This window comes from Artibeus jamaicensis, unplaced genomic scaffold, assembly GCF_021234435.1.
Source record: "Artibeus jamaicensis isolate MK-2021 breed Jamaican fruit bat unplaced genomic scaffold, CSHL_Jam_final contig_60, whole genome shotgun sequence".
NCBI lineage: Eukaryota > Metazoa > Chordata > Mammalia > Chiroptera > Phyllostomidae > Artibeus > Artibeus jamaicensis.
The window spans coordinates 1,172,925-1,199,915 of record NW_026521900.1 but is presented as its reverse complement, the minus strand read 5'-3'; the positions used below and the strand labels follow the sequence as shown (position 1 = coordinate 1,199,915).

Below are 26,991 nucleotides of genomic sequence, written 5' to 3'. Positions count from 1 at the left end.
TTGGCTTTTTTAAAGATTTTATTAATTAATTAATTTGTTTGTTTGTTTATTTATTTATTTACTAGCAAGGAGAAAGGAAAGGAGGAAGAGAGGGAGAAAAACATCAATGTGTGGTTGCCTTTCATGCACCCCCTACTTGGGACCTGGCCCAAAACCCAGGCCTGTACCCTGACTGAGAATTGAACTGGTGACCTTTTGCTTCACAGGTCCATACTCAATCCACTGAGCTACACCATCCAGGGCCTGAGGTTTTACTTTTGACCTTTTGAAGAGGGAATATCTGAAGGTGTGGGACAGTGCCCTTTGTAAGCCTTTTAGGGTTTATCCCATGCAGAGTTCAGGCTAATAAATGCATATAATTAGAATGGAATCTCCATACTAATTACAGATTGTTCTAGAAGAGGGAGTTTTTAGATCCACTTATTTGGTAAACAGATCAACATATGCTTTTACTAGTTTTTTTTTGTAAAGATTTTATTTATTTATTTATCTTTAGAGAGGAAGGGATGGAGAGAGGGAGGGAAACATCAATGTATGGTTGCCTTTCATGCGTCCCCTGCTGGGAATTGGCCTGCAGGGAACTGGTCTGCAACCCAGGCATGTGCCCTGACTGGGAATCGAACCGCGATTGTCTGGTTCGCAGGCCCGTGCTCAATCCACTGAGCTACACCAGCCAGGGCTTTTACTAGTTTTTTTAAAAGGATGATTCATTAAGAAGAAAAAATAGATCACAGATTATATATATATATATATATATATATATATATATATTACATTTATTGCTACAGTGGTCTTTCAATCAAGTATAAAAATTTCAAACTTTAGTACAAACCAGGGCACTGGGAACACTAGATGGTGCTGTATGATGTCATCTCTTCCTTAGAATGAGTACATTCAATCCAGAGGAGAAATAACATATGCTCAGTAGAAATGATAAAAGAAGGAATGAATACTCGTTTCCTTTTCTAAAAAAAAATGACATCTAGAATTTAAAAAACTCTGCTGAAATCTTTCTGCCTCTAACTTGAATATGACAGTTCTTTTTTGCAACAAACAATATATCTGGTTCATAATAAATGATGTAAGTTTCCGCAATTTCCATTTTAAAAATCTAACTCTTCAGCTTTTACACTGCCTGATGCTATTTTTGTGGGGTGAGGTCAGGTGGGAGCATGTATGGAGAAATGTGTCAGTGTGTAAGGTCGTCTACCTCCAATCCTTAGTGGAACAAAATGGAGTAGAGATATGAGTTTAAAACTTCTGAAATAACCAAAGAACAAAGCCAGAACACAGAAATTTGTAATGATTCTATTTATTAATACACGTATCACAAATGTTCACAATATCAATGCATTCTTGTTGGCATGCTAGAGGCATTATTTTTTAAGATCTTTTAAAAATATTCTGATATTTGTTCCCCCTTCACACTCATTTTTTATTTGATGATGTCTTCAATGTCTGTAATGTCAATGCAAAGAAAAATTATAGAAAGAAGTAAAATAACATAATAGCAATTAATTGGAGAAAAACAGAAGTAATATTATTTCCTTCACAGGAAGCAACAATACAGCTTTGCAATACAGGCTTCAAGTGAGAGGCATAGTTGCACTAAACTGTCTATACCTACCCAGGCATGTAACAATGAGCAAGGCCACTTGAATCACAACAATTTCCTTTATGCATATGACATACTTTTTCCTCCTCATGAACAATTACTGATGTACCTCTTTACATGTCCTAGGCAGCCTAGAGAAGGTAGGAAAGAGCCTTAATAAAGGGAAAACCAAACCAACAGAGATTAAGTCAAAATAACATAGTTGTTTATCTACATCAAGGGATGTGGTATTCATCAATCATAATGAAGGGTTAACAGGAGCCTCCCAAACTACATGCAGGGCCCAGGGGGCCAGTGATGTTTGATAACCAGTCACCTACAATGACCTACGGTTGGATCAAGTACAGATGGAGGGGCCCCTGCTGGGGTCCACTAAGACTAGATGCAGGGAAACTGGCTGTACTCTGGTGCAACAGGGCTTCACAAATGGAACACTACACATGATTTAGGCTGAAAGGCAGGGTAGAGACTGTGTGGGAGTGTCAGTTGCACATGGGGTAGGGGGTTAGTGGGAGCAGGGCAGGTATAATATGTACTGTGCTCTAACATCCTTTGGAAGTCTTTCAAGGATTGCTGCATTCCTTTTTAAATCAGGTCTCTTATTCCGTCGTTCTTGAAAGACTAAGAAAGAAATTAAAACATGTGAGTGACTCACCATTAATAAGGATTTAAAATAAGGTAACAAGCTGAAAAGTACATTTATACATCTTCCATAACAGTAATGATCCCATCTCCTCCCTAACACCACAGAAATGAGGTTTTCGGTACATGGATCAGTGCCACCAAGATCAGGTAGTTAGGTGCCTGGGCAGTACCATTGGCATTTGAAAGGTTGTATGTGCCTTAAAGGGAGAAACCCGAAATTAAACACTCCCCATCACCACTCACCTACTCCTTACACCATCTCATACTGGTTAGCCGTGATGAACCGGGACAGACAGCAGGCCAGCAGCATGCCAATGAGCTGTTGCCAGAAAAAAAAATTAGAGTGGGAATCTCAAATAACTGAATTACACCCTGCTTTGAATCACCCCCCTCCAAATATAATTTTTAACAACTGGGGGCTTTTGTACACAAATAGGGAAATGGCACTACAGAAAAAGATCAAATATAATTTCAGTTGTGCTATCTAAAACTTAGGGAATTTAACTGCCAGTAGAGGACAACTGGAGGTTCTCAAACTGGCCATAGGGTTCTAGCTCCCCTGGGCCATTTAAAAAACAACTTTTGACATATGAGTAGTATTAAAATGCATTCATATGTTATAAGAATGATGGAAAAAAGTTAAATAGCATAGAATTACTTAGATATATTTTTAATGCCCGAATTCAATTCAAAACCATAGTACATTCATTGGAAGATATCTTAATAGTATAGTACCTGGTCGAGATGGAGGCATAGGTGGATATGCTTCACCTTCTTGCACAACCACAAGAAGAATCACAACTATCCTCAACATAAAAACACCCAGAACTGCTGGGAAATTGAACTGTGCGGAAGTCCAACCACCAAGGGTTTAAAGAAGCCATATTCATCCTGATGGGTAGGAAGGATAGAGATAGAGAGCTGGGGAAGAAAGGACATGGTGTGGCATGGAGAGGTTGCAGTGGCAATGGAAAGGGAGGTCCCACATTCACATATGGTGCATAAGAATCAGGACGGATACCTTGGGAGTGAACAATCCCAGCCCTAGACCAGACCATGTAGCTCAGGATTTCAGTGTGGGAAGAGAGAGCCTTGTAAACTCTGGCTGTAAAAACCAGTGAGGGTTGAGGCAGCAGATTAAACCACTGGTTACTCAGGAGAGTCCATTTAAGGGGAATGTGATGTATGCAAACCCACCTACTCTGAGAATCACGACCAGAGCAATAGCTAGAAGGGCACTAGTCATATACAGAAAGTGGGTGAAGTGACTGGAAATAGGGCAAGTGCTGGGCCACCCTCCAAAAGCCAGGCAGCAGCATTTTCCCCTCTCTTACCTCTCCTCCCTCGCACAGAGCCACAAAGCAGTGAAGCAGGTTGCCCCTGGCAAATACCTAAGGCTCTGCCCCATACAACTTAACAGATGCATGAAGACAAAAAATCAAAGCAGCTCTACCTAATACACAGAAACAAACACAGGGAGGCTGCCAAGTTGAGGAGACAAAGAAATATGGTCCAAATGAAAGAACAGGTCAAAAGTCCAAAAAAAGAAATAAAACAAAATGGAGATAAGCAATCTATCAGATGCAGAGTTTAAAACACTGGTTATAAGGGTGCTCAGAGAATTCATTGAGTATGGCAAAAACATAAGGGAAGAAATCAAGGCTACAGTAAGTGAGATAAAGAAAAATCCACAGGAAACCAACAGTGAAGGGAAGGAAGCCAGGATTCAAATCAATGGTTTGGAACATAAGGAAGAAATAAACATTCAACCAGAACAGAATGAAGAAACAAAAATTTAGGAAAATGAGGGGAGTATAAGAAGACTCTGGGACATCTCTAAAAGTACCAACATCTGAACCATAGGGATGCCAGAAGGAAAAGAGGAAGAGCAATATATTGAAAACATATTTGAAAAAATAATGAAAGAAAACTTCCCTAATTTGGTGAAGGAAATAGACACACAAGTTCAAGAAGCCCAGAGAGTCCCAAACAAGCTGGACCCAAAGAGGATCCCACCAAGACGCACCATAATTAGAATTCCAAAGGTTAAAGAAAAAGAATCTTAAAAGCAGCAAGAGAAAAGCAGGTAGTTACCTACAAGGGCGTTCCCATAAGCATGTCAGCTGATTTCTCAAAAGAAACCTTACAGGCAAGAAGGGGCTGGAAAGAAGTATTCCAAGTCATGAAAGACAAGGACCTACAACCAAGAATACTCTATCCAGCAAAGATTTCATTTGGAATGGAAGGGCAGATAAAGTGCTTCCCAGACAAGGTAACCTAAAGGAGTTCATCATCACCAAGCCATTATTACCTGAAATGTTAAAGGGACTTATTTAAGAAGAAGAAAAAGATCAAATCCATGAACATTAAAATGACAACAAGCTCACAACTATCAACAATTGAATCTAAAAAAACAAAAACAAAAACAAACTAAGCAAACAACCAGAACAGAAACAGAATCATTTGGAGGGTTATTAGCTGGGAGGGGGAAGGGGGAGAATAGGTGAAAAGGTGCAGGGATGAAGAAGCATAATCGGTAGGTAAAAAATAAACAGGGGGATGTTAAGAATAGTATAGAAAATGGAGAAGCCAAAGAATTTACATGAATGACCCATGGACATGAACTAAGGGGGTGGGATTGCTGGAGGGAAGGGGGTACCAGGTAGGGGGGCAAAAGGGAAAAATTGGGACAACTGTGATAGCATAATCAATAAAATATAAATTTAAAATATAGTATAATCCCCCATGCGCAGTTGACCAATAATAATTCTCTAATTGAGACCATGAGATACTATTCTTGACTAGGTGAGTTAGCCAGTGAAGAAGTAATAAAGTCAAGGTTTGTAAGAGGTCAGGGGTAAGGGGTGAAGAGGAAAAGGCAGATTTAATTTCCCTTTGTTTCTCAAACATGTAGGTATCTTATGCCTAAATGAGCCCATCTACATCCAAGGTCCATTCCTAGTTTTTCTGGGGCCCCAGAACAACCAATAACAGCATATTTCCACCCCCTCAGAAGACCTCAATTGTATACCTGTGTTTGTGGATTGACTTAACCTGTGGCATAGGTGGATCAGACAAAAGCTGTTGTGACATTATGAAAACATCCTTAAGCACATCTGTTCAACTCACTGGAAACCAAAATTCTCTTTCCCGACTCTGGAAGATCACCAAATTTTGGAAAGGAGCCCTAATGTACACTTGAATCTTTAGGCCTGCAGCTTCCCTTGGCCAAATTGAGTTCCTTCTCCTTAAGCAACTGGCCATGTTTTATTGGATCAGAGGTGGGAATGTCCTTTAGAGAGAATCTGGAACAGTGTCGCTCCATGGCTCGAAGACCAGCAGCATCTGCATCACCTGGGATCATGTTAGATATGCTAATTCTCAGGCCCTGCTCCAGACCTGCTGAATCAGACACTCTGTGTGGGTACAGTTTATCAGTTGATGTTTTAATGAACCTTGCAGGTGAGAGAATCACTCATTCAGCCCATCTAGTCACCCTTATCTTACAGGGGAAACACCTGCTGCCAAACTAGGTCCTACGCTTGGTAAGGGCAACACCTGAACTCTGTTCTCCTGGCTCTCCACCCACTCATGCAGGTTCTAGTTCACCTGCCTACCTTTACTGCTGAAATTCCAGATTCCTACTTCCTTTTTGAAATTAAAATTGAACTATGAAATGCATAAACTATACCCTCTGTCAGGTAAGGAAAAATCACTACCTTATTGGACTTACCAACATCATTTTGTGCCACAAAATGCATATTATCATGCATGTACCATCAAAAAGCCAAAGGAACTGTGGCTGTAACCTTCAGAATATTGTGCCAAATGAAAAACTAAAATTCCCTCCATGAGTTCAAGGAGCTTGTATATTACAGCGTTTCATTAGAACTGCCATTTTCCAGGATCAACATACACCAGAACACACTTGATACTCCCCAAAATGAGAATCTAGGCAACAAATCAATATTAGAGTTATGTAGCACATTTAGATATGTCAAGTTATTTAATCCTTACTGCATCTCTGTGCAATATTACCACCACAATTTTCCAGAGAAGAAAATGGGTTCAAGGAAAGTTAAAGAATATCCTCCAAACCAAAGAGGTAACAACACATAGGTGAAGGCTCCACCCTCTTTCCCTAGCCAAGAATATCCCCTTTCCCCAGCCCCACTCCTGGGCCTAGAGCCTTTTCCATTCCAGAATAACTCCTCTCTCTCATGCCACCAGGGGTTTCTTCCTGCCTTACATTGCAAACTTCTGGGAAAGGGTTTTCACTGGGCATCCCTTTATTTGATTTCAAGTTCCTAGACTCTCCTTTCTTTATAAACCTTATCACTCTAGTTTTTTTCTTGTTGACCTCATGTATGTTTTAAGCAACTTAAACTAGTCACCACTGTACTTCATTGTTTTCAGTGCTCCTAGCCTCCATGGAAATCCATGAATCACACAGGCATAAAATCTTTTAGAATGCTTAAATATTTCTTGTCTCTAAAATCTCTGCTTTTAAGAAAATATAATATGCCCCTCCACTTTTTCTTCTCCTCCCAAAACAGGAACATCATCATTGTTAAGCACTGAATATCATAACTTTCTCATAGAAGCAACAAGTTTTAAAAATATAAGTAAAAATAAAGGCTGTTTGCTTTTAAACTTACTATATTTTATATTTCTGGGGCAAGAATATTACTTCTACTTTCTGCCCATGGAATTAGATAGATTTTTAAAAATGATTTTTTAACATCTACTAAGAAATTGGTTTTCCTAAAAAATGTCCAGAACTGAGGTACAAACATATATAAGCTATGTGAAAACAGTATTTTACAAACATTGGCTTTTATTTTGGTTACTTCTAGTGCAAAAAAACCTAATATTTGGAATATGTAGGTATTTTGAATTATTCATAGGGTCACTGATTACAAGTGTACTATAGTCTTTTCATGATATGTGAGAGAAAACTTTGATTTCTCATTTCTTTAAGTACCAAGTTGAGGGATAGTGAGGTATAGGGAGCATCTTATACTTAATACCAATTATTACCAGATTATTTCTAGGTACATAATGAAAAGTCTGTTCAGCTTAAAACCATGTCCTCTTCATCAGTCTGAGGCAGTATAAAACATTTGCTTGCCACTAGACCCAAGTAACCTGTAGACAGAAAGCTCTATCCTTACAAAAATGAAACTTTAATTTAGGTTAAATATATGTAAAAAGAGCATCAAAGAGAGCAGAGGTGGCTCTGTGTTCTAAGCTGCTCTTCAGAAGCACACTGCTGATAAATATTAAGGCTGCAGTATGTGGGCATTTGGACAAACTTCTGCTTTAAACCCTAGATAGAGACAGGAAAAGGAGAGATTGTCTCTTATGCTGAAAACCCCTCAGGACAGAGACCTGGAAGTTATCACTCACCCTTCCAGAGGCTGGGGAATTGCTTAATCCTAAACAGCCTAGGCCATTATTAGACCAGGTTATTCATCTTTGATTGATTAAGACTCTGTAATTAGTGTCCACCTAATTTTTTGAAGTAACATTTTATTTTTACCACTATCTGCCTTGTTAGTGCATATTCTACTTTTTTTTGAGTCGTGAAAACCTCTGGGAGGTCCTGCTGCTTAAAAAACTGAGAAACCAGAAAGAGGGAGAGAGAGAAGAAAGGCCCTCTGCTTATAAGAAGCCTCTTCAAGGATTTCTCAAGGCACCACCCACATAGAGAGCTAAGAGATTTGAACAAAACAAAGCTCTAATAATATGGATTGCATCACTGGGCTCTGTGAATTACCATTAACAGGGCAGACTTGAAGAATTGGGAGACGGGCTAAGAGAGAGGTAGGACATCAGTGCAAATACAAGAGATATAAAAGGAGACAGGACATCAGTGTCTTCCTCTACCATCACCATGGGAGGCAAATGTGGCCCAATCCCTGACTCCTGAGGGTCAGGGAGAGGACAGCACACAAGGCTGTAAAGGTAACTTTCTTAACAAGAAAGTGACAAGTAATGGATCAAAAATTTATAATGCCTGTGGAGATTTTATGTTAATGACAACAGGAAAATGAAATAAAACTTGGATGACTTTAGGGAAATGCCAAGAAATCTGGTTTGAAATAAAACCGTATAAATGCTGTCAGGGACTATCTCAGGCCCTGAAAATACTGAGGGGATGAGTAAATAGTTCCATTAGCCCTTTTCAGCTGTCAACAACTTTGTCCTGTCCTCTATACAGAGAAGGTAAACAAATTCCAGAAATATTCCTGGCCAATAATGAATCATTCCAGAAGCCCATGGGCCCTAGGGGAGGCTCTGCAATGGTGAAGGTCACAGGATGGATGGGTAGGAGGAGAATCTGTATTTTTAGTACTTTCCTCTTCTAATTCCACAAATTCAAATCCTGTCATTATAAAGACACAGAATAAGTTCCCTTTAGGTGCTACCTGAGGCAAGAACAAGGGTGATCTTTGTTTAATACAGCAGACCAGGTAAGAAGGTCAAAACTGTAATCCCATATCTACAGTAGCTGTCCAACCTCGAGCAAGCCATTCAAACCTCCCCTTCTTGAAAACAGCTCTACTGTCCCCACTCAGGAGTATAATATTTAGTGATGTAGGGGATTAATCCAGTCTAACAAGTTCCAAGTTTAACAAAGCCCTATGTATATTTACATTGGATGTGGAAGTGCTAAATAGAGTCTCAGAGGACACCTATCACTACCACACACACACACACACACACAGAGTAAAAGGCCAGCCAAGATGGGAAGCAGTATCAAAAATAGAGTAACACAAGTGTCCAGACTTGGACAACCTCACCCTTGGCTTTTAGGCCATGTTGGGGGCAGGGAAGGTAATAAGTCCCCATGGTGTATGTCTCCCCAAGCCTTCTTGAGTAAAAGAGTAGCCACCCACAAAAAAGCAGGGAGGAGGTACCCTATCAAAATACATTGAACCTCCTGCTATAAAATTTATAGGGCAGTAGGATTTGCCCATCAAGGACAGACAAATGGGCTTTTCTTTGAGGGCCAAGGCAATAGGAATATATGGAGAGAAATATTAAAGGCCTGCCAGAACCCTGCTGTCCAAAAACAAAATTTAACCACTTTAAGTTAGCTGAATTAAGCAAGAGGGACAAAGTTCTTACACAGTCTAAGCAAAGATTAGACTCACCATAGTTTTCTTTGTACTTTATACTACCTTTAATTTTTGAGACAACAGATGTGCAAAGCCAGTTTGTTCCAACAGATCATAGCACGGAGGTCACAAGAGCAGGTGAGGAAATGGACAAGGATAAAGTGGAGGGCAGATGGGGAAAGGTGGAGAGAGGGATGGAGGGATTGAGAGAGAGAGCTCTGTTCTCTCTGTTCCAATGTATTTTGGTCTCTCTGCAGCCTCTACTCAGTAGAGCTTGCTTTATTATAGAAAGGCTAAGACATTGGCCAATATTTGCTAAGTCTAACTGTGGCATGTGTCCTATAATTTTTGAACATGTGTGACTCAATCTTTGGTTCTAGGTCACTGACCAGGATCCATATGGCTGGTTATTCTTGAATAGGCATCTGGTAAGTGGCCATCATTGTCCCAGAGAGGCCCTGGATCTACTGGCATTTTAGAATTCAACTTCAGCTTACAGGAACCCTGAGGCTGATGACACCATTAAACACTGCAGTTTCTAGCACATCTGGCTAATAAAATGTATCCATGGCTATTCTTCTCCCTGCTCCAGAGAGGCTGAGCATAACAAGACTCAAGTGTCTTCCCCACTGTATCTGTCTGGCCATGTGAGTGAATGGTACTGACTGTGCAATGCCAGTGGGCTTTGTGCTTTTGTTCTCTTATCCCAACAACTATGTGATACCTTATGAGAACTAAACTCTCTGAAGAGAGTTTCTGTTTGGGGGTTCCTTGGAGCCAAAGCCCCTCTATCACTGCTTCAGAGGGCCACAGAGAAAATCATCAATTCCCACGTGAGGGACTTCTTCAAGGTATCACAGAGTGATTAACCCTTACTAGGCCAGGTAACCACTTGCCTAAGCACAAATCACTTTACGGGGATATGTGAGAAAGAAATGGGGGAGAGGTATTGATCAGGTTCTTTATGACTTGGATCATTTCACTAATAAAAATATGATTATCAACCCATCCCCTCATGGCCACATGGGAATAATCTTGGATGATAAGATATTTCATCCATCAGATTCCAGGTTCTTTGAGGATCTCTTCTCCTCACACAGGCTACTGGCATCATGTCCCTTTGTGGTTCTAGAAGAGCCACTAGAGGAGACATTCCTTCCTCCAGCAATATTCCTTCCTCAAGGGGGACAGTTCTTCTCAGATACCCAGGATAAGTCTGTCCTGTGGGCAGGTCTGAACCCGATGCTGCTCATGTATTTGTAAAATAAACTGTATATGTAAGCTGTCCAGTGCATCCTGCACATCCACATCAGATATAAGGCCTGGGATCCTCTAAAATGTCCCCTGGTAATTAAATATATGTTACTGAAATGTTATTAGTGAAATATGATAGGAACCAGAAGAAAGTTCAGGGCAATAACTTCCTCTGAAATGCCTCTGGAGGCTGAGTTAATTGGCACTGTTTCTGACACCACTCTAGTTTGTCTGTGTGTGTATTGAAGTTTACTCACTTCATGAGCTGGAGAAAGCAAAGTATGGTCAAATAATTTTGAAACTGCCACAAGAAATACACACCCCTGTTGGCTGAGTCCACATGCTCTTGTGAGCTAAAATGTCACACAGGTTTTGAACCTGCTTGGAAGAAAAGTTTTCAGCTTATCTAAGGTGAAGTCCTCTGTTTGCAAAAACTACCAGGCTAATGTTCAATTACCTGATCTAAGTGACAGTTACATGGGTATGTTAATTTTCTGATAATTTATTAAACTGTATACTTATAAGTTATACACTTTTCTGCATATGCCATATCTTAATAAAAAAATTAGACTTGAATAAGATCAAAGTGCATCTGTATTGTTCAGCAGGAAAGAAAGCCATACGGAGTGGTAAGGGAAATGTAATTATAGTCTGAAAGAGCCAACATAGAATTTGGACAGGTGAAATTAGTGCTCTGGCCATATATTACTGAAATAACATTAATTAGGCTTTGTTAGAAAAACAAGCATCTGCTGGTCTGAAAAAAATTTTAAGTTAAACAAGAAGTTTTTAGTTGGTTAAGTATGAAGGCTAATTCTTCCACCCATAGCAATATTATAGTAGCAACATATAATTTAGCAAGGAGATCAAAAGTTTGTGGGACAGTACAGTGCCCGGTGGAAGTGTACAAAATTTCATATTTACTTTAATGTTGTTCCATCCTTGAATATGTGTGGCTCACTTAGTTTGCATAATTACTCCTCCCACTGTTGTTAGAGGGTGGATAGAGATAAAAGAATATAAAATACAATATATAGAAATTCAGTTTTCTCCTAAGAAACAACAGTCAAGCCTAGAGATTAAAATAATGATCACAAAATGAAGTTAGTTAAATTTAGGCTTTTTTTTTAAAGGGAGAGATCTCATGCATAATCTATAGGGATTAAGAACAGAAAAAGGATAGGTCAACTAGGAAAAAAGCTTCCTCTCAAATCCAGATCCACCATTTGATGTTTGGAGTTGTTTATGCTCCAATTAAGGCAGCATTTTGTTCAGTTAACCTCCAGTTGACCTACAGAAGAGGCAAGTTGTTTTTCTGAGGCCAGTCATTAGTTGAACTGTAACTGATATTCCCTTGATGGCAAAACTTCATTTAAGTTGAAAAAGGAAAATCAATAAACAGATGACCTGAGGACTAATGAGCAAGGAGCTCTGACCCCATCTATCAGCCTTTCCCAAGACACAGGAAGGCAGGCATAGAGTCTGGAGACCAGGGAGGGAAAGGACAGCATGACAGGGGAAATGCTCGACTGGATCACATGATTATGTAGGCTACCTGAGAGAATGCAATTCCAAAAGCCACTCCAGCGATGATTCCCATGTTAGTCTCCATGAAACTGGTCACCAGATCATAACAACCCTGGATGCAGAGAGAGAGACAATCTCAGACATGTTTTACTCAGGCCAGACTGGACTTTGTTAGGTTTTGTAACTCACTCTAGAAACTTACCAGCATTCTTCTTTTTTTTTTTAACTTAAAAATATAATGAAATTTTCTAATATATAAGAAAAGTAGAGAGAATAGTACAATGAGCCCCCAAGTGAACTTTCCTCTAACATCATAATTAACATACAGCTAATCTTTTCTCATTTAAATCTCCCCAACTCTCATCCCTAGCTTGATTATTTTATAGCCCAATATATATATGGTTGACTCTTGAACAACACAGTGGTTGGGGCATAAACCCATACATAGTGAAAAATCCATGTATAACTTTTGATTCCCCTAAAACTTAAGTTGTCACTTGGTATTCACAAGGGATTGGTTTCAGAACCCCCTGCAGATCTCAAATCTGAGGATGTTCAAGTCCCCTATATAAAATGGCATATTAGATCAATGCATAATTCTGCAACCATGGATTCCCAGACATGGTCAAAAACAGTACAGGTGTTTATTGAAAAAACATCCATGTATATGTGAACCTACATAATTAATCCCTCGTTGTTCAAAGATTAACTGTATATTCATCCACAAATATTTCAGTAGTAGAAGTAAATTTAGCAATAAATCAGCAAGATCTATGAAACAAACACTATAGAGCTACAGAAGTAGACTTGAACAGATGAAAAGGCATTCCACATCCTTGAACAGAAAAAACTCAGCATCATAATCATAGTTAAAAGCATTTTGACAACAAATAGCAAAACGTTTGATGAAGTAAAATCATCTGGTCAGAGGGATGTGTTTGAATGCTGGCCAACTTTACAGCATTTCAGGGTTCTTCCAAAGGAGACTATTTTTTTTTTAATAGGGAAAAAAATCTAAGTTCTAGAGTCTTTTCACACTGAACAAGTCACTTCTCCTTTCTGGATGTCAATACCTTTATCCATAAAATGAAGGGAATTTTCCTTTAACATATTATAAAATCTCTAAATGTATGATTAAAACAACACTAATTTTACCAATTTCAATGTTTGTTTAAAACTTAACCACATTTCTTTAAAATAAACAATCTGGTTGGAGTTAAAAATATTGCTAAACAAGTTTCTTCCCTGTTATTCTGGATTGCACTTCATTAATCTAGTACAGTTAGGGAACATCAAACTTTGTACAACACCCATAATACAAAGTAAAAAATTCATTCTTCCTGATAAAAGCCCCGCATGTCAAACAGAAGAGGAGAGAGAGAGGAGGAAGTAGGAGGGAGGGACCAAGAGGGGGACAAAGAGGGAGAGGAAAGGAAATGATGAGAGGAAAGAGAGAGGGAGAGAGAGAAAAAGAAGAGAGAGAGAGAGAAAGAGAGAGAGAGAGAATGAGAATGAATTTATATGTATATTCATTTTGCAACTGGGCCAAATCAACCTAGACTTCTGACATGTTCAGCTTGTTGGAAGACCTGGTTGTTTTCCAGTTTTCTGAAAAAGGCCTTCAACCTGAATGTGTAAAGTGTATGAAAAATCAAGACATTAATTCATAACAGAGTAAAAGGGACTCTTGTTTATCACAAAACACACACTAAATTGTCAAAATATCTAAAGAACCAAAAGAAACATGTCTCCTGTTTTTTAAATTAAAAATTTAAAAATTTAACATTTCTCATAGCTTGCAAAAATTCTGCCAATGCTGTATCTTCTAATAAATGATATTTTATGCATTCACAGTCTATTTGCAAAGAAAAAGGTGCATTAACTTAGCAACAGAGCTTTGACACATGTTTTCAATGCAATGGACAAACTATACTCCTTAGTTACCTGACATAAGTTTGAAGGCCAGGGAAGGGGTGTGAAAGGAAATACATTATTGCCATGGGGAGTTTTGAAATTGGATCCTCTCTTTATAGTAGAAGCTTGCTTGCTGATTTTGTTTTTACTAGTGAAACTATATATCACCCTATTTTTTTTAAAGACAGTGGGAGTGAGAGCAGTTTTGGTTAGGAAGAATTCAAAGTGAGAAGGGAGGTGACTATTCTAACTCTTTCCCAAATAGTAGTAGCTATGATAATGTTTTGCTGTGCTGGCCATCATTACTGTATCTTCTTCCCACAGTGGTGGTCAATGGTCAGGCAGAAGAATGAAATTCAGACCAGCACCAGAGTTACTTCAGCTTAAAATGTGGAAACATGAACTCAATAGTAAGAACTAGAAAGAAGTGAGGTACATTACCTTACTCTGCAAAATAATTTGGCATAAACTTTTCTTTCCTATGATCTCCAATTCTACATGTAAGTTGAATATACTTTTTTGATGTATGATTTCTAACCCATTTTAGGATATTCCAGTCAGCCACATAATCTTTAAAAACATTTTATTTATTTATTTTTAGAAGGAGGGGAAAAGAGAGGGAGAGAAACATCAGTGTGTGGTTGCCTCTTATGCACCCCCCAACTGGGGACCTGGCCTACAACCCAGGCATATGCCCTGACTGGGAATCAAACTGGTGACCCTTTGGTTCAGAGGCAAGCACTCTATCCACTGAGCCACACCAGCCAGGACAGCCACCTTTTTTTTTGATAAGCCCAACCCAACCAGTAAGAGAAACCAGAAAAATGAAGTAAGTGAGTGGCTTTAATACAATTCTGGCACTATTGTTCTCTCTAAACATTGCTTCTTAAAATGGGGTTCTTCCATGAGCAGCAGGACCTGCGAATTAGTTAGAAATGAAGATTTTAGGCTCCACTCCAGACCTACTGAATTAGAATCTGCAAAATCCCTATTTGTTTTGAATAAATTTTAATGAATGTTAGTGAATGTTAATATTTCCATATGTTTCAGATGCTTGTTAAAGTTTGGGAAGCACTGCTGTCTAAGAAAAGTTCCTCCACTATTTTTTAAAAATTCCAAATAATAAAGTAAATTAGTGAATTATATCAGGAAAGTTACTTAAAATGAGAAGATGAAAGTTAATTTAGCTTCCTTGTTGTTTAAACAATACAAGACCAAAGTTGAAATAAGTGCATTCCATCTCTAGATTCAGCTCTATTGTTTACCACGTGGACCCACAAGTCCATTTTTCAGATCTCAGCATAGATCTGTACACTGTGGGAACTGCTTTGATACATAACCACAGGTCATGTTTGCATTCTACCTAAGTTATCCACTAAACCATGATCTTATCACCCACAAAAATCTCTTTTAATTTCCTAAAGTGAAAGCCTGGTTGTCAGGTATGAAACAAACCTATAGTGGCCTGCTACATGTCCCAGGAAACACCCAGAAACAGAACAGGTAATTTGCTAACTCTCTCAGCATGCCTAAATCAATATAGTCACAAATGAAAAACATCTGTAAGTGGCCAATTTTCAATATTAGGAATAGACAGTCCCATACAGGTTCTGGGAAGCAGTATCTTGGTAGCTGCCAATAATAATAACTGTCTCTTCTTGCCCTTGCTCTAAAATGGCAAGAAATTCCTATGGAGGAAGAACTCAGTCAATGCTATTGGCCAACTTAACCTGCAGGCATTTCATCATCCTGCTAACAAAACCAAAATAAAATCTGGTACTCAAACAATACAGTGAATATCCTATTTAACTGTTCTTGCCTCCTTCCTGTTCTGTTCCAGTTATGTGTACAAGGTAGGTTTCTCAGAGCTATTGGATAAAAGCCCAGAGTCATCTTTCTGTGTTGTTAGAACAGAGGGTTCAAGATACCAAAAGATGTATAGGGATTTATAATGCATTTATTCTATATACACAGGGTTATATATTACTAGATTGTGGCAGTAATTAAGCCTTCTGGGTAGGAGAGTTAGGAGAGGGGAGGGGGACTAACCTCTATGAACATCTATTACTATCTCCTTCCCATCCCCTTCTCCTACCTTTTATAGATGAGGCCTCTGAGACTCTGACCTAAGAAGTAATATGTCTCAGAGGTTCGTGTGGGCATTAAATGAGAATATCTAATGAAACTCAGTAGAAAAAATTTCAGTTCTCACTTACTTTTTCTCCTCTCAGGGAGCTAGGTTGACAAGTATAAGGAAAGTGAGAGAGAAGCTAAGGTGCTCAGGAAAATGTGAAGTAGGATTATGGAGAGAAGTGGGGGCTGCAAGTGAGGTCAATTTGTTGTTTATCAATGAATAGAAAAAATGCTACCATATCTTTCTTTCTGGGAATAACTGTAAAGACTGTAGAGATGCACTACAGGATATGCCTCTAAACTTGCTTTGGAATACTAACAAAAGATCCTTCCTACTGACTGCATCACTTCTAAGAGCCAACAGCGTGGTAGAGTGGAAGCAAACTTCACCATCATTGTCATGATGTTTATATTACAGGTAATGTTTAACATTACAGTTAACATTTATTGTGTCCTTGCTCTGTACCAGGCACCATGCTTTAGATACTTTATCTCATTCAATCCTCATACCAATTCTAAGGGCCAGAACTATCACCTCCCTTTTACAGATGAGAAAAAACAAGACTGAGAAAGGTTAAGGACTTTAATCAACACTGCATGACCAGCAAGTGGCTGAACCAAAATTTAAATTGGAGTCTGACTCTAGACCCAATTTTCTGGATCTCTAGACACTCGACTTTCATAAAAGAAGAGGAAGTTTGGGTGTAAAAGGAGACTTTTATCAAAGGTTGAGGGTTGCTGCTTCTACAAACAAGCTACTGAGGCTCCAGTATGCAATATCTCCTTGCCATAAAGCACTTTTTGCCTTTTATAAAATTGGAGTACCAACCACATGCTAAGCAAGCTCAGTACTTCATAAATTGACAGCATACTGACATGTATGCATGTTTAGTGGGAATGTCCATGGAGAAAGCAGAAGTTTCCCTATTGATGAGAGGCAAATGGGCTTCAAATTTGGACAAAGACAATGGTGGGGGGGGTAGGATTAAATGTAAGAAGTGGGGGTAGGTAGGGCAGAGGAGAGTAATGGGGGAATAATGGGGACTACTGTAATTGAACAACAATAAAAAAGAAAATTGCAGTAGGAACAGATGTCCTCTTATCCAACGCAAGAAGCTGTCAATACTAAACATCTTACTTTAGCAAAGTCATAAGCCCAGTGTGACAAAATTAACTTGTAGAATGACAACTATGTGTTGCAGTATTTATGCTATAAATACCAACATTAAATGAGTAATATAGAGAAACCAATCTTTTAACATTCCAATCTTGAGAGAATGTCTATCTTCTGTGAATTATTTGGTAGTTGGCCTAGACCACATAACATTTTGAAGAATAGTATTTTATCTTAGAAAATTTACCTGATGGCCACATAACCACAAGGAAAACTCGATAGTAGGGTTTTATTCTCCCTCTTGTTTACCAAAATATATTTTCTATCTGGCATTTCTCTAAACATTTAAGAATGTAAATAGCCTTCACATGCACTTGTATCATGTCTTCAACATATTCTCTGTAAAGTAGAACACAAAATTGATATTCCTTTTCTCTGACTACTGAAATTTCATATGCCTCAATTCCTCTGTATACTAACTTTCAAATATCTTTTAGCCATATTTTTCCTCTCTCTAATTTCTTTTGGAGTGATAATGTTGACAGTGAGTTGAATAGGAATTGTTGATTTCTTTTCCTATAGCAGATAGCTCTCTAAAATAAAGGCCATACTCCAACAGAAGCACATGCTGTCTGTCAACTCTATTCCCTCTTACTGCTAAGGACTGACACCAGCTGTGAATAATTTCATGTTTCAAAGATATATTAAGCAGAATAAAGACACCCAGAAAGAAGAAAGCCAGCATTCCCTGTCTGACAGAAGCATCAGGGTTAACATAAACCACTTGCTAAATCTTTGTAACTATACCTGGCAGATTTTTGCTGAGAAAGGAATGCTTGGCTGAGTTGAGTCACAGCCTTCTTCTTAGAAGTGGGCAGCCTCAAGTGTCTCTCCCAGGCCATAAAGGACCACAAAGGAAGATTCTTGACTCTTTCCTATACTACCATTTCTAATGTACTTATCATAAGCTCACTGAAACAAAAAAACCCTCCCCAAACATTCACCACCAATCCCATCAGGACTAAAAGGAAGCAAGTACCTTCTGGTTAACTTTTGTGGCAGCCACAGTCAGATTGTGCAGATCTTGAGGATTGCAATCGGTGTCATTCATGCAGCAACTTGGAGGGATACCATGCTCTGGGAAGTAGGAGCTGGTGCTCCAGTTGGTGTAATTCTGCACACCACAGCAGCTCAGCTGTTAACAAGGAAAAGGGAAGAATCAAAGTGTGGCAGATCAGAGACTGTGTGGTCTCCTCACTCACTGTCTTGCTAAGTTTTAAAGAGAAACACAGGCCAAGCCTCTGAGTCAACAGGTACAGCTTTGGTGAGTAAAGATGAGCTGAAGCTCCACTAACAATTATTCTCACTGGGAAACAAGGAAGGAAGTTAGTCCTAGATGACACGTTGTGTTGGCTTTTTTATGACTGCTTTAAAGCAAAGAAGTAGCCTGTCTAGGCATCAAAATCACCTGTGTGAGCTGGGTGCTGTTAAAGGTATACATGTACATATATAGATCAACTCAATAAGGATTGTTGATGAAGAAGCCAAGGCAAAAAATGGTTTTTAAAAGCTCCTCAAATAATCTATACTAATAAGTGAATAAACGGTTTGGGGGAAAAAGATGCACGTAGTGGAAGAAAGAGAGTTGGTGTTGGTATACTATAGTCCACCAGTTGCCTGATTTTATAAACCAAGTTTTATTGGGACACAGCCAGGCCTCTTTGTTTACATGTTCCCTATGATGGGTGCTGTGTGACAGAGGAGGAGTTGAGTAATTGTAACAGAGATCACATGGCACTCAAGCCTTAAATAGTTACTATTTGACCCTTTATAGAAAATATTTGCCAAATGCTGACATACAGAGTATTAAAGCAAATGGAGCAAAAATATAATTAAGTAGTGAATTTGAGTAAAAGTTATACAGATCCTTGTACTATTCTTGCAATTTTTCTGGATAAGTTTGAAATTTTATCAAAATAAATTACTCCCCAAAATTAAAATGCTGCTTGCCATGTAAAACAAAGCCAAAAGCACTCCAAAACCAACAATGTCCCCAGGTGATTCTGACGGACATGAGACTTCAGCACCAATCCCTGTCCTGAGTGCCTCTAAGCAGGAAACTTCTATTTTCCTCACTTCATTTGTAAAGAACCAGGCAGCCTTGGACATTCACACACTTGTCAGACCCTCAGTGAACCCTGCAATGGTCCACTTCTCATCACCACTACATGGTACAAACCAGGGAAGGCAGTTTACTTGAGTTCTTTACCCAGACTAAAGACACCACTTCCAGAATTCCAAGATTTGGGAACCAACTCTAAGCAAGGCTATCATACACTCACTGCCTATCTCCTTTCCAAGGCTTCAGATTTGAAGGGCAAACTTACTCACAATCCTTGCTTATAAAAAGCAAACCAGAAGCAGTGATGCTTTTTGACACTAAAAACCTGGATAAGTGAACCCTGGAAAAATAATGGATATCAACCCTTGGGGATGGAATGGGACCAAAAGCTGGAGAACAGGAATCCACAGCAGTACCAAAGTCTAACACCAAACCTCACAGGCAGTTTCCAGCTCCATGTCCTTCCCAAGAACTTACACTGCGCTGCACATGGTCCACCGCCCGGCTCCTCTCATCATTGCCATTGTAATTCTGCATGGCATCCGTGTAAGTCCTCAGGAAGGTGTCCTTAATCTGTGGAAGACCAGCAGGAACAGGGTTCTGGTTCACTGCAGCCCAAATAGACGCAGATTCTTACCAACTACTATCCCCAAACAGCCTCTTCTAAAAGGGTGATTAAATTTAAGCTAGAGAGTGAATGCACTGTTTTCTGAGACAAAAGGGCTTAGGAAATTTGTCAAGTGGTTTATTAGCTCAGGAATTTAAAAGAAATTGTTCTCCTTTCCCTAATCCAGAGGAATGATTCACTGAAGTGGCTGGTCAGTTTCCAAAAGGGCTGCGATGGTGAACTGCCAAACCTCAGACATGGATTTTCTAGCTAATTTCTTTGAATTGATTAATGCCTATCTTTCTTTCTATAACTTTTCCTGTCCTTACTCAGAAGAATGACCAAGGACAGGCCATTGAGGGGGGCAGGAAGACTAATGTTCTGACCAGAAACATGCCTATTCTAGCATACAGGAGTAGAGCAAAAACAACTTTCACTTACCTGTCCTTATTGAGGCCAAAAAAAAAAAAAAACAAAACAGGCTAATGAACATGAATTCTTCTTGTTAATAGATGGGTAACAAAACCTTTCTCCTCCTTTTTGAACATGTCTTATCTTGGGTTAACTTTCAAGTTTTGTTCCCCTAGAAACCTGCTGAAGGTGGCATGTCAGATGTGTTACTAGGCAACTCTGCTTATGTTAAAACTGCCCCTGATTGATGAAATTACTCTGAACTGGAATGGCAGCAAATATTACCTGGTAGGAAGGTTAAGATTAAACATAGTGACTTTCTTATCTACCCATGCCCTTTGATGAGATACTGGAGGCTATGCCCATGGGACAGTTATAAGAGATAAGGAGACACTGGTTGTATGGAGCTCCTAAACCAAGGTGGCTTTCACACGCAGCTGTATCCTCTCACTTCCACCTGCATTGTCTCTTAGGGCAGGTGTCCATGGAATGGACCCCAGACTACTTTCAGAACTCTTGCTGAAGAAACAAACCTATTGCTGTCCTGCTGGCAAGCTGTGCTTCCTTTCCTATATCCTTGTGACTGAACCATGAAAATGTCACCTATTGTCATCATGTGTGTTTGATTGTTTAGCCAAATTCAAAATCAGTACTGGTGGACAAAGAGTGACATTGCAACCCCCACTCACCACTTCACTAAGTTTTCAAGATGAAAAGAGGTTAGGTGATAAGGATGTGCAGGCTCTAGGTGTCAGTTTTTAAGAGAAAACCCAGTACATAGAGCCCAGTCACAGCAGTACATGGGAGAAAGGTGAGCAAGGGCTCAGGTGGAAGCCAGCCAGGGTGCCCTTGGAGTTCACAGATGCATTGAGGGCACCTCTAGAGCTGTGCAGCTATGATGTCATCAGATTTCACCCCACCTCAGAATAAGAATGTGACATATAATTCCAGACACAATGTACATATGAAATGGGTTCTAGAAATTAGCCTCGAGGTACCAACTCTTGTAAGGGGAAAAACCAGGTCAAAAGGGAAAGGGGCCAGAAAGTACACAAAGCAGGCTCAGTGGGAACTTAATTTGGCTGAGCACAAAAGCAGGGCCTAAGACAAATGATGTTAGCTTTCCAAGAGCCATAGGAACAGTACTTCAGTGTGTTTTCCACCTATATCTTGCTATGCTGTCCCTTTCTAACACGTGCATATCTGCTTCTGACTTTAGTGCTATTTACAGGATACAGGAATACAATAATATAGGATTTTTTTTTGGAGCTGGTGGCAGAACTTTACTATAGGATACACACTTTCTAACCTATCATCAATATACACATCTTAAAAGTGCTACCATGGTGCTTACAAGCAGCATGAGAATGTTTACATTTCACAGTGTAGCAGCTACAGTGACAGTACACGGAAGGATGGCCACGCATGACACAGTACAACCAGCAGTGTCTTTGAAACTAGAAGTTAGGATCACAAAACAGCATTCAAAATTATTTTTCCTCAGCTTTAGAAATAAAAAATTTTACATATGAATTAAGAACAAAGAGCTGTAGAAGTTTTGGATCATGACTGCCTTTCGTCCTCTTCCCTCACTGCCACACAAAGCAGCTGGGCTCCTTCCTAGTGGATATAGATTTTACCCCCAGGTGGCACGGGTGCCCCCCCAGGAGATATGGGGCGATATGAAGAGAAGAGAGCACAGGCTGCTTTGGGGAAATTTAGCACTTTGCCTTAGGGCCATAACTAGTTTGGCTTGCCTTTACAATCTCAGAAATCCTGTTATGTAGGTATACTTGTGCCTTGCTGAAGTGACTATTTTAAAAGGAATATTTAATCTATATTGAAGGTTACTGGTTTAATACAAGGTGGAGAATCATTTTATATAATAGCTATATAAAGAAACATAGTGAAATTCAACATCTAAGTTTTGAAGTTTGGTGAAATTCCTACATTTAGAAATTTATTGGCATTTCAGCCTATATTATGTGACATTTGGAAAATAGTAATACCACTGGAGAGATTTCAATTCCTTCCCCAAAGACCCTTTAAATAAATGCTCCACTTTGTGTATACTCACCTCATGACGAAACACAAACCCTGAAATGCCAGCTACAAGCTCAGCCAGGAACACCAGGGACAGAAACATGGCATACTGAAAATCAAGTGGACAAGGACAAAGTCAAATATATCAGCATGAAGAAGAGTGTTTGTTTGGGGTAGATTACTTTTTGTCATGGAGAAGTAGACAAATCCTCCTATTTCCTAGACAAAGGTTAGGAAAAGTTTAAAAATGAAAATACTCTTTTCCAGATTTACTCACATGAGCCTCAATACTGGAATGTGTCTGTTTACAATGAGGAAGCATTTGGAGCAGACACATTAAGGAGAGCTCATTCAAGGACTAGTAACATGATTTTCAGCTTGGTTCGACTAGGAGAAATCTGGGAGGGTGTTTACAACTAAGGTATTTGCTATTATTAATGTTAGAATCCTTGAGATAGAAAGTACTCTGAAGGTCACAGGACACGGTTTCACCCTGTTCGGAAGTCCTTCACATCACCTTTCTTATGGTCATCTGAAGTCTACGCACATTTCACCTAGCATCTGAAAGCCCAGTTCTACCCACCCAGCCCTTGCAGCTCATTCAGTTTTCAAACTGTTTCAACTGCTAGACAGGCTTTGTTTCCCTTGGCCACAGTCTGCCTGCTTGTAACTTCTAGTTGCTGGTGTTGGCCCTGCTTTCAAGAGGTATAAGAATCAGCCTAAGCTCTCTTCTACATAACAGGCCTTCATATATACAAATACAGCCGTGGTGAAATCCTGTGGCTTTTCTCCATTCAGGCAAACCTCTCCAGTTTCTTTAAGCATGTTTTATATGAATTGTCTTCCTTTGGAATTGGATCCCTTCCATCCTCACAGAAAGATCAGTATGTGCACAGGTTGACCTCCTTCCTGAAAGTGGTGATGAGGCCTGAATGAAGCATCCACAGCAGTGGCCAGTGGGTTATTTACCTCTCCTGTTCTACATACTACATGGAGTTGATAGTTTTTTAAAAAGAAAATATGCTATATTACTGACTAAAAATGTTTGCAGTCACCTAAAACCCATAGTGTTTCGTGCTCATTTCATGCTTCCTATACATTCTAAGTTGATTTTGTGTATGTGTGTAGGTGCATGCCTGATTTCAGGTACATTACATGGCACATTATGAGACATTAAGGGTTTCCATTTTTGTGACTTTGAAAAGCAGATAAAAAGAAAGAAAACTGATTTATTTCCTACAGAGCATATGTCTTTCAATCTGCTTCTTCTAATCTCAAAATAAAATACAATAGTCCTCAATGTCTGGAATTTCCCTAGATGATGCTGTGAAATTTAGATAGACTTTACATGGACATATGACTTATTTATGAAGTATACATATATCCTGTAAAGTATACATATACAGAAAGTCATAAATTATTTTTCTCAGCTAGTGGCACATATATTAAAAGGAAGAAATACTGGCTTAAAATGCCAGTTTCATTTGAAATATCAACAAAAGTCTGTACACACACTTAAAGCATGGTCAGTAAAATATCAACATCAAACACACACTTATAGGTAGAGTGTTCCATGTACACAACTTCTCTCTTTCTCTTTCTTGACTTGGTCCAAAATGCAATTAAAAGCACACTTCACTTTAGGGAGAGTCTCACACCGGGCCTAGATTCCATCAGAAGTCCTCCTAGGCTTGAGCCATAGCTTTTCTATGGACTAACTCTTAGGAAAGAGGTAGCTTCTCCAGGCCTCCATAAAGTAAAAATAGTTGTTTTGCAATTAATGAGGTTAAATGAAGACTGTACAATTCTAGACTGACAATCAAGTGACTTCCTCTCTTGTCAGCAAGATCAGCAATTTCCTGCTTTGGGAAGTTCCCTACTTCTAGGACCTTCTAGAGAGCAACTCCTTCTCTTTCATAAGACCTTGGCCAAAGGTCTATTGGGAAGAGCTTGTGCTAAATACAGGTGGTAGGGTTCAAGTTTTCTACAAATGAAAAATACCATAGTAAAAACTACCCTGGCTCTGGAAAGAGTCATATACGGGGTTTCAATCCCAGCTCTCCACATATTAGGTCTGTGAACCTTGGCAGGTTATTTAACCTCAAAGTCTTTATTCCATAACATGAAAATACAACCTATACTTCACGGTAATGGTAAAGAATAAATAAAATGTAGTATACACCCAGGACAGTATCTGGATGGTAAACAAAGAACTGAGTAATAGTTTTTAAAAGATAAACAAAACAGAAAAACTTCTGTACTCCTCAAGAGGCTCACCTGCTAATGAGCTTGCAAATGTTAGAAAATGGCAGCATGGTCTGAAACTTCCTTTGGAAGAGGCCAGAGATAACTATTACATTGCTGCATCCCCCCTTCAGCCATAGTATTTGGGTTGGAAGAAACCTTAGTGATTTAGTCCAATACTACCCTTTCATAAACAAAGACAAAGACCCAAAGTGGATAGATACATCCTTGCTACTAAAGACATAAGCCAGTTAAGTGTCAGAATCAATCAAGTGTCATGACCAGGTCTCCTCCATCTTTGTTTGGACAGATGGATTTTTAGCAATCCTTCTTTTCTATGTATCTGAAGTTAACTTTTCTTTTGCTACTCATTGTACTAAACAAGAGGTTCTCAATGCTGGCTGTACAATAGGGCCCCTGGAAAGCTCTTTAGAAAATGTGATGTCAGAGTTTCCTTCCATAGATTTTTTTTTCAATTGGCTAAATATAGGGCCCTGGCAAAGGTGTTTAAGCTTCCCAGGTGATTTAAGCATGCATCTGAAGTTGAAGACTACTACACTAGATTAAAATAAATTCTAGTGTTGGTAAGAACTATAAAAAGGAAAACACAAGGTGCTGGCATAGAGTGGTAGCTGAGAGCAGCAGAAGTACCTCAGTATGGGTTCACTATGGCCTTTTTACCAACCCAAAAGAATCAGTGGTGACCAGGGCATGTCTTCTGAATGGTCTGAAGAAGAGAAAGTGGCCAAATCAAGCACAACATCCATGAGGTTATCAGGAGAGGAACTGGACTATGCCAGTTTGGAAAGTGGTTCCTTTAGAGTAATTTGCCCTCACACCCATATCTGTCATTAGATGATATTAAATGTTACTATAACCTATAACTAAATGAGAAATGATAGGCAACAAAGTACTTATAGAATCTTTGTTCCCCCCTTTCACAGAATGAAACATCCATAATAAATCATTGTAAACAAAATTTTCCTTTGAGGAGAGGCCCTAGCTATGTTTTATTTATAAAATCCTTTAACATTATTTCTTATTAATAAAGAGCATAGACAGTGAGTAGATACTTAGCCAACTAGTTTACCAAAAAGTTAAGAATCACAGTAACAACCTTTTAGCAGCCTACCCTTATTCTTTGGGAAACACCACTGCTGTGCCTGCAAAGTTACCTAGCATTGGTCCTGGTAGCCAATACTGGGCACTGTGTCAACCTTCTGTTGAGTAGAGAAGCTCTGGTTTAGCTCAACTCACATAGAACTGAACCAGGATGTGCAGGTTTACAGAAGAGTGTGCCCATGCATCCATGGACAAGCTCAATGAGGCAGAAAGTATTTCCCTAATGGGAACTTGGAGATGAAAGGCTGTTTATGGTTGGGATGCTGCCTTGCCTACCAAAGCTGTACATCCCATGCTTGAAGAGATTTCTAAGGCAAAACTGGAACAGGGCGTCTTGCCAGAAGGATATAAATGGCCTATTGGAACGGCTGGCCACTGCTTTCTCATCATTTATCTCAGGGGACCAGGACTGGATTTTTTTGTGCCAGGCTGTGTTTGGAGTTGTTCTTCCCTCTAGGGGATTGGAGGGTGGATTATGTAAGAGTCTGGACTAAAATTAGAGTCAATGAATATTGAGGTCTTGTCTGTGGCTTCAAGAAAGGCCACTTTGCTTTCATGTGACTTATATTTTTATAAAAAGGAATTGAAAAAGCAGTATGATATTGTGATGTACTCACCAGTTTCAACATCCATGGGCTACCACGGCATGTAGCAAAGCATCCAAACAGGCCAAAAACAACAATAGTGGTGCCAGTTCCAATAAGGACATAGGGAGCATTTGTGGAGTTCTCAGCAATGAGGGAGATATAGGTGCCCAGAGTGAGTTTGCCCCAGACTCCAACGACTAGCAGGATCACCCCAGTGATCTGAAAAGGGGGAGGAAGGAGAAGAAAGTATGAAAATGCTACTGAGAGAGGTAATGACACAAAGCAATATGGCCTGAGTCTGAAGAGTCCAGTTTCCATGAGCAAATTGGCAATTGCTGCAGGGTTCCCTACAGTCATGAAAAAATGTTGAAGATCGTTAACTAAAGCCATCATAGAACAAAGACACTGATTTTGTACAATTAGATCTGTCTCTTACATAATCTCACAGGTGGTTACTACATTAATCAGAAGCGAAGTCATTAATAAAGAACTTTATAAGCTGCTTAAAGAGTACATCCCAATACAGTTT

At 39.3% G+C, this 26,991-nt stretch overlaps 1 protein-coding gene across 1 annotated transcript in view; it reads right to left on the bottom strand.

Moving 5' to 3' along the window:
* Nucleotides 1-1,296: 1,296 nt before the first annotated feature.
* The window catches only part of TSPAN7 (tetraspanin 7), a 126,839-nt gene continuing 101,144 nt past the window's right edge, over nt 1,297-26,991 (bottom strand). Inside the window, exons 2-8 of the mRNA XM_037165132.2 lie at nt 26,493-26,681; nt 22,544-22,618; nt 19,926-20,021; nt 18,366-18,521; nt 12,194-12,277; nt 2,504-2,579; nt 1,297-2,236 (exon numbers count right to left, since the gene is read on the bottom strand). Of these exons, the coding sequence (XP_037021027.1) occupies nt 2,511-2,579; nt 12,194-12,277; nt 18,366-18,521; nt 19,926-20,021; nt 22,544-22,618; nt 26,493-26,681 (669 nt within the window). The 3' untranslated portion in view covers nt 1,297-2,236; nt 2,504-2,510. The remainder of the gene's footprint in view (nt 2,237-2,503; nt 2,580-12,193; nt 12,278-18,365; nt 18,522-19,925; nt 20,022-22,543; nt 22,619-26,492; nt 26,682-26,991) is intronic.